Source organism: Eublepharis macularius, chromosome 16 (genome assembly GCF_028583425.1).
Source record: "Eublepharis macularius isolate TG4126 chromosome 16, MPM_Emac_v1.0, whole genome shotgun sequence".
In the NCBI taxonomy this organism is placed as follows: Eukaryota; Metazoa; Chordata; class Lepidosauria; order Squamata; family Eublepharidae; genus Eublepharis; species Eublepharis macularius.
Window position 1 is genome coordinate 30,874,728 of NC_072805.1, and position 21,415 is coordinate 30,896,142.

At 41.6% G+C, this 21,415-nt stretch overlaps 1 protein-coding gene across 1 annotated transcript in view; it reads right to left on the bottom strand.

The window, feature by feature from the left end:
• Nucleotides 1–381: 381 nt before the first annotated feature.
• The window catches only part of CMTM4 (CKLF like MARVEL transmembrane domain containing 4), a 44,128-nt gene continuing 23,094 nt past the window's right edge, over nt 382–21,415 (bottom strand). The window contains exons 3-4 of the mRNA XM_055000529.1: nt 13,141–13,239; nt 382–10,418 (exon numbers count right to left, since the gene is read on the bottom strand). Of these exons, the coding sequence (XP_054856504.1) occupies nt 10,245–10,418; nt 13,141–13,239 (273 nt within the window). The 3' untranslated portion in view covers nt 382–10,244. The remainder of the gene's footprint in view (nt 10,419–13,140; nt 13,240–21,415) is intronic.

A 21,415-nucleotide genomic window follows, 5' to 3' on the forward strand; every position in this document is an offset into this window, starting at 1 on the left:
ATGCAGCACTGTGCACAGCTCCCTAGGAGGGAGAATGGGCTAGAAGCGTCATAATGTCTTGAAATGCGAGTGTCTCAAACGGGAGATTAGAATCCACTCGTCGGTGTGGTGATGATGGCGTTTCGTGAGTCTTTAATATTAAGCTTTAAAACTCATTAAAACAAACATTCCCCAAAGGAAGCCCTTCAGCTTTTTCTTCTTTTTAACTGTAAAGGATCAGTGGAGACACTGAGCTTCATGGCTGAATGGGAATTTCATCCCAAATCTCTTGTTCAAAACTCAAACCAGTAATATTCAGAACCTCATCAAGATACTCAGCACAAGGGTGGACTAAAACAATGTCATCACAACTCGTTCAAGGCATATGTCAAGAGAGTGCCATGTTTTTAAATCTTATCCATTTATTAAACAAATCCTTTACAATGATTCCAGACTATATCGATTAGTGTTCAGAAAACCTACGAATTTCCCTACATACAAAAATACAGATTTTTTTTTAAAACACTATGAAAACAGACATGTACCATGTGAACTTTTGTAAAGTTCAGTATCTCAGTATATCAAAAAAAAAAAAAAAGGACAGAGAAAAATCAGCACGACAGACACGGTAAGTTGTAAGTCACAAGAAGTTTGTGCCAATATACAAAGTAAAACAAAGTACACCACTTAGATGAAATTTTTAAAAAAAGAAAATCAAGCAGCGATTTAGTGATTGCCTTCAGTATCACAATAAGTAAAAAATCATTACAATCCTTCATCTGGAAATGTATAACTGTATAGTAATATTGCAAATGAAAAGGAAGTGCGCGGAAGAGAAATGTGACGTATCTCCAAAGGGAGTGGTGGAATTGGTTTGAAAAGCTATTCACAGCACAAATTCCTTGTACGTGGAGCCGGGGGTGGGGGGTGCGTTTACACAGGAAATCACTTCCTGCGTGTCCAGATTAGTTACAAAGAAGCAGTGGATGTCCTTTGAGGACCACAGGAACAACGCAGAACGAGATGACCTCAGACTGGAATGTAATGGGGTATTGTGGGCAGCGCTGGCTGAAATGCTGCCCATCTGTTACACTGCTGGAAGACCAGTGTGGGGGCAGCAATACCACTGCTGCCTTGCCCACCTTCGTCTGGTACACTGATCTGTGGGTGCTAGTCACAAAGGACCCACTTGAGAAGACTGAAGGAGTTTCTCTTGGGTGGATTCTGTGCACCACCACTGGAGTGATGCCTGACCTAGTCTCACATACAGCAAAACAAGGTGGTGAAATCCTGAGGTGGGAAAATGGACCGCACCAAGTCTGGCTGCATTTTTAATGGTCCTGCATGTTAAAAAAAGAAAACTTCCAAGTTTTTCAAAAACAAACAGCATGCCAGAGGTAGCCCAGCTGCACCCCAGGACTCTTAGCTTTTTAACATACAGAGAGGTTTTCATGTAAAGAAGCATCCAAATATGTCACACAGGCAGTGTGAAATGGTACCGTCCATTCTAGTATCTCAGCATACATAGACTATGCAGTCTACACATGCAGAAAAACAAAGCAGTAGTATCCAGAGGTGGTATAACAGATTGGGCCAGTATAGACTGCAAGTGGGAAGGTGCCATTTTTTAGTATTTCCCCCATAAAAGCTCTCTGCAAATAAAGGACTAGTATGCCAGAGAAGGTTGCAGCCTAGTCTATCCCTTGTGCTAATTTTCTACTTGGACATTGGGGTTTGGGCTCTGCTTGTTTGTTATGTAAGGAAGCATTAACAATGTGGTTCTCTGCCTGCAGTCCATTTTACCATCTCAGGTCTGAGCCATCTCCTCTTGCTGAATAGGTAGACTGGGCTTCTGTAAGGAGGAATCAAGTATGTTGGGCAAACAACTGTGCATGCTTCTCATGCTACGCTGGCAATGTATCAGGTGAAGGTGCAAACTGGAGTGCTAGGAAAACGTGTTCCCCCATCGAGAAAGTAAAAAACTACCATGGCAATCTCTGTATGGTGATTGCACCATGCTGATGGTAGATTACGTTAGCCTAAAGCTACTCTAAGTACTAATAGCGCAGTCTTAAGTAGAGTTACTCCAGTCTAAGCCCACTGAAGTCAATGGGCTTAGACTGGAGTAACTCTGCTTAGGATTGCACTGTAAGTGTACTAGACAACACTGTTCCTGTCGACAGGATGACTTATTTTGAGAAATGCTGTGCCCTCTACTGAAAGCCCAGTCAATCCAAATCAGCAGCAAAGCCTACAGAGGCTGCAACAAGGAACAGCAGTCTCCTCTGTTCTCAATACAAGGCCCAGGCATTTCAGTGTTTCCCGCCCCGCCCCCCCTCAAACCAAGTGTGCTTGCTATGGTAGCTTTAGACACATGATAGTAACCACAGATATTTGGAAGTACATACACAGAAGTCCACAAGACAGGCTTTCAGGAGCCGGGATGCAGATTCTCCAGCCCTTTTCTAGACTGCACAGGAATGTTTGAATTATTTCACAGCACACAATAAATGTAGAGAATAATTAAGGGCAGCTGCAAGCTGACAAAATGAAAACTAGATTCATTCTACCTAATCCAAGGGCTGGCCAATTCAAAACAAATTCTGGATAACCCCCGCAAAGGTTTTCTGCTGGCATTTCTAAGCTTCCTATCCTTGACCCATTCGTTAGAGAGGTCTAAACAAGAAGTTAACATTTAGTTTTTGGTTTTCATACAGAGTCGTTTCTTCATATACTATATGACTTTACATTTGAACCAATCTAGATTTGGATTTCCAATAACAATGGACTTTCAGAAGTCACAGATATCATCCTTGAAGAAGAAATATCACAAATACCAGAGAGCCAGACTGCCATGGCTTCGGACTAAATTTTCTAACAGCAGAATGGATCTCCGTGAAATGTTGCTCCTGTGGGATAGGGGCCCCTGAGAAGTGACATGAAGGGGGTCTGCAGCAGAAAGGGGGAATATGTGGAAATTCCCAATTCAGTCTGGATCCAACCAGATATATGTTTAGTTGCAATGGTTTGGCTTTGTGAAACTGTCTCTTAGAGCACAGTTCACTCAATGGATGTGGGCGATGAATTACCATCACCTGAAACTGACTTGGAAAACTAGCCACAGCTTTACTAGTTTTAAAAGGCTGCCTCCTCAAAGGCCAGATGTGCAGAAATGGCCAATATCGGGACCACTTCTAGTGGAAGGGTGATGTGTTAACCCACATGAGCCGCTGTTTGCCAATTACTCCCCTAGTCCAGCCCAAAAACTCTATACTAGAGGTTCCTCCTTTGCTGCTGTATCTAATGCATCCCAGCCACACCTCAACACCGAGCACATTATACCTTGTGATGACATACTAGGATCCTTCCCTACAGGGCTCATCCTTGCTGTCAAAAATAGGGGTTTGGTCACGACAGCACAACGAGAGGATTTTAGTGCAGAGGCCAATGAGAGGCCTGAGATTTCCATTAAGGCTGGTGTTTTAACAGGAACAAAACATGGCATGTTAACAATCCGTTGGTACAAAAATAAGTGTTTGTGCAGAGAATCTATGTGCGACTGAGAAGTACATGCACCAAACAAACACACACGCAAAGGCACCCAGGGTGAAAATGGATTTTGCTAACAAGTTATGCCTTTTCATACAAGTGTCCGCTTCTCAAATCCAAAGTGGGACAATACAATGAGTAATAAATACATAGATTACCATTTCATAATTGGTATTATATCAGTTACATAAACTTCAATATATACAAATAGATTCCATCCACAATAATGCAGAAGAGGAGAAACTTGTCCAGAAAAAACAATCTAAGTGCATCATTTATTCCAGGCTGAATAAATGTATTGGGAGTTATTTTGAAGAGTTCTTAATGACAAACCAAGATATGTTTTCCCACCCCACGCATAAACCTGCAACTTTTCAACAAAAAGGTGCATACACAGCCGTGCAGGAAAGCACAAGGGGGCCCACAATATCCAACAAACAAGTACCAAGTCACATTCAATTCCCAAATACAAACACTGGACAAATGAAGACAGTACTTAAAAAAAAAACAGAACATTAGAGTCTAAACTTTCCTGGCCCTGGAAACGCCAGGCTCTGTATAAGTTTACAGAAACATCTGAGGCAAGGAGGTTCTCACACTCTACCCCAGAAAGCCTCCATAGGCAAGGATGCAGAAATCTAAGTACACTGAAAGAGGACTAGTTAGCAGAGCTCACAACTCCTGTCTTGTATGTGATGCCAGGCGGACGAAGAGAAGATGGAAAAACCACACTGGGCTTTGCAAAAGGAAGCGGACAGAGGAAGTTTTGCCAACTACACAAACACCCAACATCAGCATAGCAAAGGAAGCAGAGTATGCAGCAGTCTGTGTTATACTGAAGAACCCTGTTTCCTGGTTCAGTCAAGACATACATAAGAACCGGCATTTGGAAAGAAGACGAAAGGAGACTCAAGCACCTCCTCCATCAACTGCTTGCTCTGTTACTGAAAGACACCCTTCACTTGTTAAAAATCCAGAGATTTCACTATGACGTTTTTGAGAGCAAATGATATTTTTAAAATCTTCAATCCAAACCAATTTCTTAAAAACGTGGTGATGGAGAGTGCCGTCTAGTTGACTTGTGGCAACCCCTAACGGAGTTTTCAAGGCAAGACATTAACAGAGGTGGTTTGCCATTGCCTACCTCTGCAACCTGGACCTCGCTGGAGGTCTCCGATCCAACTGCTAACCAAAACTTAGCTTCCAATATTTGACATGATCAGGTTTGCCTGGACTATCCAGGTAAGGGTGTACTTCAAAATAGTCATAAAAAATGTAAAATAAGAGACTATTCCAGAGCTGCAGGACATGAAGATTAAAAAATTATCAGGTAAGCTAGTTACAAGGAGCATTTCCTTCAAGCCATCTATTTCTGAGAACTGGGCGTATCAAGTTAGATGAATCAAGAAACTACAGAAGTAGATATACTGTATTCTACAAAATCATCTGCAGCTGTCAAAAAAAAATCTCCCACTGCCATCTTATTTTTTCTCCAGAGGTTATTACTACAGCTGAAGGGACCTGCCCTAGCCACGGAAGCCACAACTCCAAAGACCTGGATATAGCCTTGGGTAATTGCATCTTTCTAATTAATTACAAAAAAAAAATGACAACACGGCCTTCAAAATACATTAATTTTTTCCATGAAAACCATAAGGAAGAAATAAACTCAACACTGAAAATGCAAAGTTCTGCAATATAAATACAAGAATCAAGACTACTGTACAAACTATGAATCAAATACATTGCTCTGCCAAGTTAAAAAGATGTGCTCTACAGATTAATTTTTTTAAAAAATGTTGTTAGCGCCCAAAGCAAAGGGAGAGAAGAGAGAAATGCCAATTATTTAGGTGCTATCAACTACTAAAGTAATTCAATTGCTCTCGCAAAAGAGGTGAAAGTACACCATCACACCATCACCAGTTCCACAATATTATGCTTTAAAGGGGATCATTTGTTTATGGCCATAAGTTCCATTATGCTTTTGAAAAAACAACAGCTACTCAACACTGTGGTGGCAAGGACTGATCCACTCCCATCAGACAATCAGGTGGTTTATCTTGATCAGTAGCCGGAGAGGAAAAGCAGATCAAAGAGGTCATGTGTCTCCCTTACATCAGAAATGTTACAGGATGAGGGTAACCCAGCACTGCTTTGTCCGCTACGCCGATATCAACATTCTCAATTAACACAACTGGACTAGAAATCATAACAGCAAGTGGAGCAGATTGCATACGTATGATGGGATGAAAAAAAATATTACTGTACAATGCATATATCTACCAGTGCCCAGGCCCAATGCTTATTATATTTGAGTATAAATAAAGATCGAATTTGGTCTTTAAAGTCCTATTTTTTAAAAAAGGAAGTGTTTGGTTATTAAGAAAAGTAGCAAACATCGCTCTTCTGTATCAAGTTCTGTGCAACCTTAACTAAGGAGTCTCATTTGCACAGATCACTTTCATAGAACCCTAAATCATACAGTATTAGGGAAAGGGATGGTGGTTAGTTATAATTTAAATTGCACTTAACTGCAACAGAAAAAACAGCCTATAAATTTTGTCACCTACATCAGCTTATATTGAAGTCAACAGCTTAGAACCAGGCAACAAGTTGCAGTGTTCATTGTTTCTGAAAATATTTTCTAAATTCCTATGAAAAGATTCATCCCATTTTAGCAGCATCTCCCAAGTTCTTTGGATGCCCTCGTCATCTCATGTATTTGTACTTCAACCTACACAGTTTGGGCCAGAAACTAGAGAACAATTTCAAGTGGGCCAATGGTCTGTTTCATCCTCTAATTGTCCACTTTCCACACTTTCCCTATCCTTGGAACATTCTCTCTCAACTTTGGTTTGGTGCAATCTTTCCAGAAAGAACACAGTCCAAGCAGGTTAGCAAACTGTCTAGACAGGAAGAGGTGCATTTCCAAAGGTCCTGCCCACATCAATGCCTTTTTCCTTGCCGTACCACCAGAGGGCTTTAAAAAAAAATAAGAAACTGCTATTGCGCTATAGTGCAATAATGATCTATTGCCATGATATACTATTTCATGTTTTTATTTTTGTAAAAAAAAAAAAAAGGAGAGGCTCAAAAAGACTTCCAGGGACACAGCAAGTGAAAAATGCAGAGAAAATGGCAGCTGACAGAAGAAAATACAAACAAAAAAGGGAATGATCCATTGCTTCTGTGGATACCTCTGCATTTGCGGCAGTGATGACAGGGAACCAGAGAATCTTTACTTGTGTGAATAGAGTTCACAAGGCAGGCTGGGGAGTTGTAGTTCATGAACACAAAGACAACCTGCTTTGGATCTAATATTCCACCCACACACAAAAATAAAATGGAAGGAGAGGCAGTGGCTCAGTAGCAGAGTCCTTGCTTCGTATACCGATGGTCCCAAATTTCTGGCAGGCAGCAGCTGTTGAGAAAGGCCCCTCTGCCCAAGACTGGTGAGAACTGCCAGTCAGAACAGAATTGTAAAGGAAAAGCCTAGTTCTTTGCAGGGGAGGCTGTGTCAGTGAAAACAGTAACATTCCAAGTAGAAAGCTCTTGAAATTTTAGTCCAATCAATACGTGCTTCAGAGATTTCACTGCACTATTTTACCCCCCAAAATTCACTAGGTACCAGAAGTCTATTTTTATATTAACGTCCATCCGCGTGCCAACCAGATCCATCCCCTTTTGGACTGTTAATGTGTCTCGTCCAAAAACCTGGACTTGATCTTTGGTCCTTTAAAAAAAGAAATCTTAGAGAAAGCTTTAAAAAATTACAACATACTATCCAAAAGTTCTAGAAGAGGATTTTCTCTGGTAACTATGTTGACAATGGAACAAAGTAATCATTTTTGTGAGCTTTTTAAAGAAGGATGATCAACAGTTACTGGCCAGACTAGCTATAAAAGGAAAATATCCACAATCTTTGTCCACGTGCTTGGCTGTCTCAGAAGCATCGCCAAGAAGCACACAATTCCTCTCTCACATTAACCAGGGAACCTGCTCTACAAACAGCGAGAAATATTGAACGTTTTGCAGTATTTCACTCTGATTGAAAATTAAACAGACTGAGTTTCTAAGTAAGTTATGACGGCTCCAAAGATCTCATCGCCACCCCCAGAGGTTAAATTAAGGTGAATTAATCATTACAGAACTACAGAAATAATTCCCAGGCAGCTTCTGTCCTTTCTGAAAACTAGACAGTAAACTGAAGACACTTAGTAATTCAGGAAGTGGGCCGGCAGTAGCAAACACACAGTGTCCTCCCATAACTTAACTTGCATGAGAACAGGAGCGCAAAATGAATTCTTAAATATTATGTCAAAAGCTTTTGGAAAGGATATTAAAATATTTCTCTACAGCTACCTTCTAAGTCCAACCTAGAAGTTGCCAGATTTAACTCAATCTTTACGATAAGCAGTTCTAACTAGAAACATCCCAAAATACGTTTTGCGATCAAAAACGAAAACATTACCCAATTAGAATTGTAGCCTTAGTGTTTGTGCCCCATGGTATCTAATCTTGGAGAAAGAGCAGGTTTTAATCCTTAAGCGGTTGCCTGCTGCAGCCAATCTATTGGGCTACGATAGCATTAGCAGCTCTTAGGCATTCGATAACAACGAAGCATAATGTTACACTAAGTCTGGACCAAAGCAACTGGGGTTCAATGCATATTTAAAGGGCCTAGGGAGCTATTTTCAAGGCTTTCTAAGAATCAGCAGATGCTATATATAACCCATGATTTCAAAACAAAAATATTATTTCACCTTTGTGAACAGAAGACACATTCTCCAGCCTGTTATGCAAACAAGGCACATTTACATGCTTATTTGGCTTATCTTGTGCAGTTCATAGGTGCAGTATGTAAAGGTCTGGATTTCCCTTCAACCACTAATAGCCACATTTCCAGGAAGTGCCCATAAGCTTATCTCCAGAGCCAAAAGACCAGAAATGTTTTTTAAAAGTAACTGAAAGCACGCCTTTTTAGGGTGGCGAATTCTGCATCTGCTACTGACGTTAAAATCACGAAGACGGGGAACATGGCTAGTTCCCAGACTTTTTAGGAGATGGACTTTAAGCAACAGGAAAATCAAAGGGTAAAGGACAGAGTGAATCTCACAGGCTCAAGTGCATTTTTAGGACCCAGATATCAGGCAAGCAAGATGCAAACATGGAATGCAAGGGCAACAACTACCACCAGCACTGTCAACAAATGTAAGAGTGAGGACCTATCCATCCCATAATTTCCAATGTAGATCTGCATTCACAAACACAATACCTTAACATTTTACCTCTTGGCTTTGTCAAGGGAACATAAAAATTGAACATGGAGAGAGAAAGCACCTTCCCAAGAAAACTTTAGTAGGGGAAACAATTTTCACATTTCGAGAAGAATAGATACTGTCTCTTAAGGACATTGAGGTCCAAAGGATACCCATGGGACAACAACTTTAGATCAAACCTTTTACGTATTAGTCTTGTAACTGACCTAACTAGAAGATGCAAGTGACACTACACACAAAGCCAAAGAGACTCAAATTGCTGGCTGTAAACCCCAGTCGCCTACCAGCAGAGTACATTATTTTCGCATGAAATACCAAAAAGGTGGAAAGAAAAGTGAGGCTATGTAAACTAGATGGGCCAAATTATTCTGTCCACATCACTAGCAGAAAATAATCTTTCACCTGTGCAAATGACCCAAACGTTTTGTAAATTTGCTTGAACGCCTAAAGCTATTAATTTAGATACCCCCCAACTAAGTTATTCAAAATATTTTAATTCAGAAAAAAAGATTAACTGAAGTTGGACAACTGAAGTTTGCAGCCATGCAAATCAAACTCTCAGGATAATTACTCAGTTTCAAAAACACTGCAACGCATGGACCACAACGAGATTTTCTTATGGTTGAGCATTAAAATAACGAGGAAGAAAAATTAACTTTCACTGGGGTAAGTATTTTGACAAACAGAAAGGACTCAACATCGACCTTTCATTAATTGATTTTTCCTCACAAGCTGAAATGTCATGGACCTCTACAGTCGCCATCTAGAGAGGAAAGAATGTGCAACATACAGCAGTATCAGCCTTAGCTCATACCTAGCTGTGGTTGCAAACCGAGCAAAGCATTGCGCTTTCTTGGTACGCCAAAGCTTATTTCGTTGCCAAGCCCCCAACCAAAAACCTGACAAGGCTGTTTGTTCCAGGTACACAATCAAATGTTGGGAGTGTAAGAAACTCAACTGGCAAATCTTGCTAAGGGAAATGTACATAGCATCTCACGTTATTGCTATTGCTCCTTTGGATTCTCCCCCCACTCCTCAACCGCAAAACTTCTGTTTATTGGAAACTTTTTGTTTTGAAAGAACAATCCAGGGCCAGTGTTGATTTTAACATTTCTACTGGGTGATGGAAACCAAGTCCCTTGATGGATTTACTAACTCAAGAAAGTATGGTGCACCAGACAGTTGTTCACTCTAAAATATCACTACCGTTCTTCATGATTGCAGATAAGAATCTTCCTCTGAAAAGGTCAATCTTTATAGCCCTCGTGCCAATTGCTTCTAATTGCTGGTTCTCTTCCCTCTCTTTGTACATGCTTGCACTCTCAGCCAACACATGCTCCTCCTTCATTTCCTATAAAAGCAGGAAAAAATGTAAAAGGTCTGCAGGCTTTTATTAATTTTCTTTTCCTCTGGGGTTCCTGCTTTGCACGGTTTTTTTCACCCATCCAGGCGCTGAATCTCTGGGCGGTGATCTACTTCTCTCGATTCTGTCCGTGCCCGCATATAATCACTGGTCTGCCTTGTGTTTTGCTGTCGGCTGCTAATTCTCCAGTTTTTAACTGCTAAAAATGAATTCACAGCATAGACTGCAGTTGCCAGGAAACCAAATATCTAAAAGGGGAAAAAAATTGTTATTGAAGTGACAGTGGATCACCTTTAACCGAGAAATAATTCAGCACTTCCATACCACCGCCACCCAAAACAGTAATACAGTGACAATGACGATGGCTTTAATTCTGTTGTTGACCATGTCGCTCTAACTATAATGGGGGTTACGCAGAGTTAGCTCACACCTCAAGGCACTCGAAAGTCCTTTGAGCACGAGCCAGAAATAATACACCTGCTCCTGTTACTGATCAGGCACAGCACTGGCTTGCCTCGGTGGAATATTTGGCCTCCAGTTGGAATCTTTGTACAGAGAGATCCACAAGTGTGGCCATAAGCTTCCTAATTCAGTTCGCCCAGCATCCTTAGATTCATGAATGAGAGCATCTATGAGCAGAACCACAAGTGACAAAAGGCACAGATTGGACACTTGTCAGCTTCCCTCAAGTTTTGATGGGAAATGTAGGCAGCTTGGCGGAATGTTGGACAAGTGACAGTTGAAAAGTCCATTGGACAGCGGTCAGAGAGCCAAGCTTCAAGACCAGGATGCCTACATTTCCCATCAAAACTTGAGGGAAGCTGACAAGTGTCCAATCTGTGCCTTTTGTCACTTGTGGTTCTGCTCTATAAAGAACAAGAAAGTTTCAAACTATTGATATTAGAGTACACTTTTATTTATTTTGTTTGCAGTGGGTGGACTAAAACCATACTAGACAAAAGAAAGAGAAAAGTGCCCTGGGTTCTATTACTTATTTCTTCTCACCTGTTACTCCTTGTGTGCTAATAGGTCTCTCATAAACATGCCTCCAAAAATCTAGGGGAAAAAGGTCAGTAGCCATTTTGCCATTATGGATGGTGCTGGATTAACACATCCATATTTAACCAGAAATACTGATGGTGCAGCAAAGGCCTCCACATTCACAAGGAGTGGCCACTTGAAAGAAACAGATTCATTTGTGTATCATCCTTCTTCTTTCTAATGAATATGAGCCAGTGCAGTGTAATAGGAAGCACGTTGGGCCTGGGAGAACTGGATTCAAATTCCCACTCATACATTTATACCTGACATGACGTGAGCCACTTTGGTGTAGTGCTTAAGAGTGGTGGGATTCTAATCTGGAGAATCGGGTTTGATTCCCCACTCCTTCATTTGAAACCAGCTGGGTGACCTTGGGTCAGTCACAGCTCTTCCAGAGCTCTCAGACCCGCCCACCTCACAGGGTGATTGTTGTGGGGATAATAATAACATACTTCGTAAACCGCTCTGAGTGGGAGTTAAGTTGTCCTGAAGGTCGGTATATAAATCGAACGTTATTATTATACTGTGTCAGATCTTCATTCCATCACGGTCAGTATTGTTTACTCAGGCTGGCAGTGGCTCTCCAGGGTCTCAGCAGAGGACTTTCACATCACCTACCACCTGGTCCTTTCAGCTGGAGATGCCAGGGATTGAACCTGGGACCTTCTGCATGCCAAGCAGATGGTCTACCAACGAGCCACAGTCCCTCCCTGGGCCAGCTTTGGCCCATCGCTCATTGTCAGCTTCACCTACATCACGGAGCTGTTGCAAGGACAAAATGACGAGAAGAACCACATACACCACTCTGAGTTGCTTGCTGGAATGAAAATTATTATTAGTATGGGATGTTATCACCATCCACCAGATGTTTGGGCTGGAATTGTTTGGTTCTTCTACAACTCGGATTTTATCAAAGAATTTAGGAGTCGGTGAGGTATCACCTTAGTACGTGGCATGTTCCAAGTAGTGCAGCTGTTGCAACTGTCCAATTGTTATCCTGTCTATGCCAATATCACTGAGATGTTTAGTCAGTCATTTTGGAATCACACCTAGCGCCCCTATCACTACCAGATTAACCGCTGTATATTTTTCCCAAAGATGCTCAACTTCAAATTTTAGATCTTGATATTTTGTTATCTTTTCAATCTATTTTTCTTCAATTTGACTGTCACCTGGGATAGCTGCATCGATCAGTTTATTTGACCTTCTTATTTTATTATTAATAATAACAACATTTGATTTATATACCACCCTTCAGGATGACTTAACACCCACTCAGAATGGTTTACAAACTATGCCATTATTATCCCCACAACAAAACACAACAAAAAAGAGGGTGGGGCTGAGAGAGCTAGAAGCTGTGACTGACGCAAGGTCACCCAGCTGGCTTCAAGTGGAGGAGTGAGGAATCAAACCCGGTTTTCCAGATTCGAGTCCCGCGCTCTTAATCATTCCACCAAACTGGCTTTCTTAATTACTTTCAACCACAGTAGTATCTGTTTGGATCTGGAATCCCACAAGATCTCAACTTTCTCATTTTCAACAACTTTCTTGGGCTTTATGTTCCCACCAATATTTTGCAGAGGGTAGCTAATACTTTCTGCATAAATTCCAACGCAGCACTGCAGCTACTTTACTATGGCAGTTTTTATAGTCAGTTTGTGTGATCTTACTGCACCTGCTGATAACGTGGTTAACAGTTTCATCCGCTTTGTTACATAATCTACCCTTGCTGTCATTCATGGTCTTTTCAATTTTCACTTTCCTACAGTTCATTCTTAATGCCTGTTCTTGTGCTTCTTCTTCAGAAAATATCATTTTACAGGAAGGGAAATCGGAGCAAAATATACAATACACCTTAGCTAGGACACAAATCCATTATTTATTTGTCCTACAAAAAAACGAGAAGAAATTTGAATTGTGTCTTACCACAGCTGCAATTTCTGCTCCTTTTTTATGGTTTAGAGCAGCAAGTACTACAGATGCAATGAAAAAGAAGAAAGTGCAGAGTCCAGTATTGACCAGATCCTATTAAAACAGAAATTGGGAAGTTATTGCACAGTGACGGAGTGGATAAAACAGAATAGAATTTTCCCAGTTTAGATACAAGAGGCCGCAACAAAAGCTACATAGAAACCATGTTATGTATGATAGCAGATAATGGCTGCATTACTGTTCTGAGAATGTGGTGGGCATTGGCAGTCAGGGGGAAAAACTGCTAGTCAAAAGAGCAAAGCTAATCTGTAACGTTAAAAGAAAAGAAAGGGGAGGACCAGAAAACCATGCTTCTTCCATTCCAAGGGATGAATTTTAATGCAACGTGTCTACTCAACCAAAACCACTGTTCTTTCTTCCAGCCACAAATACTGTTATGTGAACCAACTATATAGTGAACATATAGATTTTTTTTTTTTGGCCTGCTAGCTCTCTGGAAGGCAGAATGTTACTCATATGCCTACCACATGTATCTATTGCATTATATAACATAGGACATCTGTTCTATATATACTGATTTTATTTGCATAAATAAGATGAGCTCTATATTTATCCACATTAACACACATTTTCCCCACATTGGAGGATTGTCTTTAAATGCATTTTTCTCCCTCCTCAAACAGAAAAAAACCCTTCAGAAACTCGCACCGTTCGGTTTCACAGGCGTACCGTTGCTTAGCAATGAAGCTGACATGCTTCCAAGCCCTCAGCATTCCAAGCCATGTCATTAACATATTGCTATGGGCATAATTACCATTCTGACTATTCTGAGAGGTTACGAATGCAAAGGAAACTTGTTCCGTACTTTATTGACTTGCCAACAAGCAGATTATGAAAAACAAACACAGAACAGTCAACATCATCACTGAAAATAAATGGCCAATGCCGATGTTGGAGATAAAAGATAACCATTTTACCAACAAAATCAAAAAGAGTCCAGGAGCACCTTTAAGACTAACCAATTTTATTGTAGCATAAGCTTTCGAGAATCAAGTTCTCTTCGTCAGATGCATGGTACAGAAACTGGTCAAATATAGAAGAGGAGGGAGGAGGAGGGGAGGAGAGAGAAGAGGCAATTGGGGGGGGGAGAGGGAGGATGCAACCTAATTGCATCTTCTCTCTCCTCCCCCCTCCTCTTCTATATTTGACCAGTTTCTGTACCATGCATCTGACGAAGCGAACTTGATTCTCGAAAGCTTATGCTACAATAAAATTGGTTAGTCTTAAAGGTGCTACTGGACTCTTTTTGATTTTGCTACTACAGACTAACACGGCTAACTCCTCTGGATCTATGATCATTTTACCAACTTTTTCTTTTTCCACTTCCATCCTCCCCTCCGAACTTCACCACCGTATCTGGCACTCATGTTTTGGGACACTGGCTATGCCTTCATGTAGCATCTAGGATGCATTTTAAAAATTGTTTTGGGCTGCTCAGCCTCTACTCCCACTCTCATTTTGTAAAGCTCACAGCCACGTCTGACTTCTTGTGACTCACCAGCATAGAGGATGATTCTAAGCAGGCTTCCATATTAAGAAAATAGCTAACAAGAAGCCAAAATTACAACCTATAACGGAAGAGTATATCCACAGAGTGGGTTTTTCTAACTTAATATGACCTTCACTAGAGCTCAGGTTAATACTAAGTTGACTAAGTTGTAGGCCTTCAAAATGGTTTTTTTCCTTTGTGCACAGTGCCAATAGTTCCCCTTGATACAATATTCGAGGGCCCAGAAGTAGGCAACACATGGCATGCGTGCTGACAGCGGCACACCTTACTACTTTGGGCACTGCTCTGCCCAAGCAACCGAGGCATTGGCAGCACTGCTGAGGCCAGCAGTTCAGAACAAGCAAAAGGACATGGCTTATGCTCATCATTGCTTCCCAGGCCTGCACAGCCACCAGCAAAGTTGAAATGTAATCAATGAGATGCTGCCAGCACTGCTAAAGCTTGGTTCATCTCTAGCCATGTACAACTTCCGCCTCCCACCCACCCCATTTTGCACACCACCATCTTCATAGATGCGAACACCGAGCCATTACTGACCCATGGGGGGACGTCGCATCACGACATTTTATTGGCAGACTTTTTACAGGGTGGTTTGCCCCAGTCGTCTACACTTTACCCCCAGGAAACTGGGTACTCTTTCAGTACTTGAACCAAACAAGTTTCTCTCAGTGACACTGAGAGATCTCTGTCTTTTGGTGCTACACCTCTGAAGATGCCAGCCACAGCTGCTGGCGAAACGTCAGGAACTACAATGCCAAGACCGCGGCAATACAGCCCGGAAAACCCACAGCAACCAAGTTTCTTACTCCTATTCTAGGTTCTAACAGACAACGTAACTACTTTGTTTTGCTTTAAATTAAGGAAGGCTTTTTCATCACAACTACGAAGTACAAATACCGTGGTATTGAATGTCAGGATTAGTCCTACAAATTATAAAAATTGATCAAGTCCGTGTAGGATGTATAGAATAAAAAATCTTCTACATTATTTGTTTGGGGGTGGGAATAAGCTTTATGACGGATCTGACAAGAGGTTATTTTTTCTTTAGATTCAGGCATGGGTAGAGTTATCTATCACCTCTTTGCCTCCATTAAAAATATATCTTCTCCCATAACCAATAAAATTAGCAATGGCAACAACAGACATTTATCTTACCTGAGGCCATTGCTTGTCAAGATGGGCATCTAATCAGATGTAATCTTAGGTGGATGGTATTGACAAACGTACCACTGCTGATTTATCACACCAGTAACTAATGTCATTATTTTGATTCTATTTGGAACTGCCAAGTACACTGATAATATTTGCTTGGGTCTGACAATTTGTTCTCTAATTATTGTTTATTGTGATAGGTAATTGGTTAAGCAATAAATCTGAACTTGAACACTGCCAAAAAGTCCCACAAAGCATCTAAAACCTTATGTGGCTCCATTATGTCGATTATGAGCAATGTGCAGTCTGTGAGACCATATTTTTAAGCGACATGGCACGAGTGCCATATTTATCCAATGTGGCCCCATACAAGCGTACTCACCAGATCACACTGTACCTCACTCCACCTGGAGGCTAATGGATATTAGTGGGATGCGAAGCTATTATACTACTTAAGAATATCATCCTCAGTTAGGAGAAATGCCACCAAAAGTGAACAGAGCTCTGCCAAATCTGCAGATTAGTACACTCTGGACAAATAAATCCAACCAAGCAGCCATCCCCCCATGCAGCATTTCAAAGATGTGATGGACCAATGAGCAGATTTTGGCTGTATGGGCATCTGGGATGGTGACAAAAACTGATGGAAATATCACTGTCCTCTAAAGGCTTAGAGACATGAGCTGATTCCGCACATGTTGGATAATGCACTTCCAATCCTCTTTAGAGATCATTTGGAACTGAATTTTTTGAGTGTGAAACAAAAAATCCACTTCCAAATGATAGCTAAAGTGCATTGAAAGTGCATTACCCAATGGGTGAGGAATCTCTTATGGATTCTGGGTATTCTGCTCAGCAACCCAGAGGATCATGAATCCAACAGAATGCCTGCCAGAATACTGCCTCAAAGGGACAAGCACAGAGGGAGGCAAATTGACACACAGGAGGTTCAGATATGTTAATAGGCTTAGGGAAACATCCTCCCATACACTCTCCCATCCTGTTAAGAGGCCAGATAGGACACCATTTCCATTTTCTCAACTCCACCTGTAATTGCTACATATAAAAATAATTTCCAACAGTGTGGCATAATTTTATGGTGTTGGAGTTTGAATAGGGAAGACCAGGGTCATGTTCCCGCTCGACTGTTGGGCTGATGATCCAGTCTCTTCCCCACTTTAAATTTTATAAAACTTAAGCACAGCCTCTGGCGTATGGGCCTTGTACCTTTTAAACAATTACCATATATTACTCAGAATCAGCTGGTAAACACTGCATCTGCAACTGTGGGAAAAAACAGCATTTTAGCATGCTGTCTTGAACAGTGGGGGTTCAGTCCTGTTTTATGTTATCGTTTTGTTAAAGTTCCCGTGATGTTGAAATGAATTGGTACTTAAAGCAGGTGGAAGACTCACTTTGAACACCAGTCATTTTGTCAGATGCTTCTGCTTAAGAAAGTTATAAAGAGGAGGACTGCTGGAACTTTGCTCAGGGGTCCAAGAGTGCCTTAACAAAACCTGTCCAAATTCCCTGACAGAGAGCCTCCACCTGTAGATTGCTGCCCAGACACTGAAGTCTGGCAAGGGGGGCATGCTTCTGGCGCCTTGCAAGGGACTTCAGACCAGCCACCCCTAAACTGGGGAACCTTCACGAATTTCATTGTATCCCCTCTTCTGGCAGCTTTAAAGCATCGCCTGTCACAGGAGGCCACTAAGCAGGGTGATCTGTGGGGTTTTATGCTACTGTTTTTTAATGTACTATTGCATTTCATGTATTTTAATATTTTTGAGCCATCCTGAGCATGTTTCATACCCAGAAGAGTAAGATAGGAATTATTTAAAGAAACAAATGCACTCAAGCAATTCTCGAGAACTTTACAGATGCCACACCTTCTCCCTGAAAGCATCCTGGGAAATTCCTCATCAAAGCTATGGCATGCTGAGCTCAAGTTTTATCCACACCTGCTGTGAACCCATTGAACTGAGAAAGTCTCCAAAGGCTAAGCAAAGTAACAGCTCCAATGTACATCTGTCAATTTTGAGTAAGAAGAGCTGCTTAGGTTGCATACAGCATGAGTGGGGCAATACAAGAGTACAACCTCACACAAGAAGCTCTTCAAATTTCCACCCACTGCCCTATTTCTTCCCCACCTCTTGTTCACAATGAGATGATTTAGGGGGCTGCTCAAATACCCACTCCCTAGGGAAAATGGGGCCAAAAAAAGAGGAAGAGATGCTTCTTAAAAATTCTTTTAACCAGCCAAATATGAACAAAAATTCAATGTAAAAAAGACCAACTAATTAGAAAAAGATGAGCTATTCTGAGTTAGGCCTCAGTGAAGACTGTACTATGATATTTTTAGACATAGTAAAACCACATCACACGGAGGAAAGAATTTCATCTGAAATCAGAGCAGCTTCAAGACAGCAATTTCTTACATAAAACAGTTCACAGGACAGAACAGTTCACAGGGCCATCTCGGATGAGATTCGAAGGCGGTCTTAAACTGTGATCATCCATCATCCCATTTGTAAGTAATTTAATGAAAAACTGCAGTCGCTTTTATGGGTCATCTTGTCCGAGTATTCAGAGATTGTATTAGGGGGCCTGATCAAAAGGAAAGCAGTGTCTAAATTATGACAGAAAGGAATTATTTTTAAGGTAGTAACCCAGAGGGCAATCTTTAGCCAGATAGTTTGAACTGCAACTTAAGGAGCAGTGATTTCCACAGTGCCAGCTTCCTTCCAAAACTTCACCTGCTTCAAGAATTCTCATTTTGATTCAACAACAACTGCACTACAGCACAGTAAAATCCAAAGTTAAAAGGAGGGATTCAGAAACTTGTACCCATTATATTATTCCTTAGGCTGCTTCCAGTTCATTTAGATATCTTAAGACTTAAGGTCAGGAGCGTGAACTATCAGGTCAACTCCTACTAAAAATTTACCTTTATGTAAACTGAAACCACATGGGCTGGTTTGTCAAAGCACTTCTGGAAAATGCTCAAGCTCAGACACTTGAAACCTCAAAAGCTTAAAGGGTATGCATTTGTAGACTTTGGAGAAAAGCATAGGCAAACCATCTGGCTAAATAAAAGTTAATACTGAATCAAGTAGTTCATGCCTGACTCTTGGTGGGATCCTGGAAGCAAACCCTTAGAGAGCTTGTTACAAAAGATTGTACATATTAGCAGTGGTTGACTCCTTCTGGCCTACCAGTGTATTAAAAGGAATAATGCATGCTTCTCTTCTAACTGGACACCGCAGGTACGATACAATTTACCACCAGAGTATGCATGTGCATTCCTCTAGTGGGTTTATTGATTACCATATTTGTAGGCTGCCTTTCCGCTTGATAAAATCCCAAAGGGCAGCTCACAAATGACAAAAACATAAAATCAAATAACTAAAAAAACAACACAAGGCCTGCAACAATTGTGCCAGTCGCATTTCCTGGGGGAGGAAGTTCCACAGTTTAGGAGCAGCAGCTGAAAAGGACACTTGAGTGGTCCTTGCCAACCCACTTTCTGAAAATGTGGGTTCTGTGACAGCAGCCCCCATTAATATTCTAACTGCTAGAATTTGTGTTAGACTTTCCCCATGGGCAGTGAGTCGTTTTAGCTCCACCTGGATATCACCCACAGCCTCTGAAAGAGTGGCCTGTGCAGAAAGACCAAAAGCATGCAAGAAGCATGCAACTGCAGCAGCACGGCAGCAAAGAACGCATTCCTTGACCAGCTTTACAACTTGCTCGTGTCATTGTCTGCTCACGGCACGGGCAGGCTTTCCAGCCAACTCCTTCCTGCTCCACTGTTTCATTTCCGCCTGCCTGTCCTTAAAGCATTTGCTGGTCTCCTGCCAAAGCAGGAAATTCTACCCATCTCATAATGGGTGGGAGAACAGGAGGAGGAGGAGACGGGAAAGGCATCAGGTATTACTTCAAGTCAGTTTGCTAAAATAATTCATTACCAAAAGTTGCCAGGGTAAAATGCACTGGTTTAATATTGGGTTTGTTACCTCTAATGTTCAATAATTGCTAATTTTATGCTATTGGTCTGTTGATTATTTTGATGCTTTGTTTAAAATAGTTTTATTGCAGGTTCATTGAGCTTTGTTTTAATCGCTGTTATGGTTTTTGTTAAAGCTTTGAAAATTGCCTTGATCGCTACTATGCTCAAGGATGAAGGATGTACAAGTATTTCAAGCAAAATGAACAAACAAAGATGTAAGCCCTGAAACATCGGCAAGTGTAACATCAGGTCTTGCTTGCCCTGGTTGTGAGCAGAAAGATCCAATCCAAGATATGTCAGGCACATTACGGCAGGCCATAGCCGTTAGAGAATTTCTAAGCTCTGCCAGCCACAACGTTCCTTCGGAAGAGAAACTTGGGGATCAGCTAGGAAAGAGCCTCCTCCAAATACCCCAAGTTGGAACCACTGCCAAAAGCCAACTCAGTCTTCTTTAGTCTAAACCCCCTATAACCAGAGCCTTTGGCATTCTTCTGAAAGACCTGTCCGTCATGCCAAAGCCACATGAAATTCCGCACATAAAGAGAGGAAAGGAAAACAGCTCCACGGGCGGCTTGGAAAGGCCATCCATGAGCACACAGTACATCTTTAAAATTCAGTTGCTGGGACAACAGTTTTAATCTTGTCTTTCATCTTGTGGGATGGGGAAAAAATGTAATGTGGTTGTTTGTCATCTGACATGTAGATTTAGGAACCAAACTTGCGTTTACTTTTGAAAATATAAGTCCTATCAGGCCATGGGGGAGGGAGTCAGCTGCTTCTTGGTGGTTGAGTCAGCATCAGTTCGGGATCTTCCTGGGGTGCAAGTGAGGTGGAAATCCTTTCCCACAATAACACCCAGGACATCTTCTCCACTCATGCCTTCTCTCCCAAAAAGAGTTCACTCATTCCCCCAACCCCGATACAAATTGAGTTCTTTGCATAGCCCCATGATCTCCCCTCTCACCTTCCTGATGAAGACACAGCTTCAAATGATACAGATGTACCAGGAACTGATCCTCACTGCACAAGAGCCTCTTGCTTACTCTGCTCCACGATGGAACTCCAACCTGCTGGTGGTCTTCAAAGCGAAAATACTTAAGTACCCTAAATGCCAGTACCCTATCTAATCTGTTCTCATGTCAGCTGCTTTCACAAACACTATGTACATTCCTCAACTTTCAGGAAATGTGAGAAACCTTCCCACCCACCCCAGCACATATCGCCAATGTTACTCTCACTAAAAACTCCCCCAGAAGAACTGGACTTGCACGGACCCAGTCCTTTGCCCTGGGAACTCTAGTGCAAGTCTGAAATTGCTGGCAGCTGAACCCAAGCCAGACTCACTGCTGTGTCTGTCTTAGGTTGCAGGAGGCGATAGTTTATAGTTACTCATTAAGCAGACAGATGGGTGGGAGCGGACAACGCTCTTGCACTCTCTCATAATAGAGGGAAATAAAACATTCAAGCAGCCACAGCAAGCCAGAGTAAGATCAGAGCAGCTCCCTGAAAAGCCGACAGTATAAGGGAGGGGTTAATCT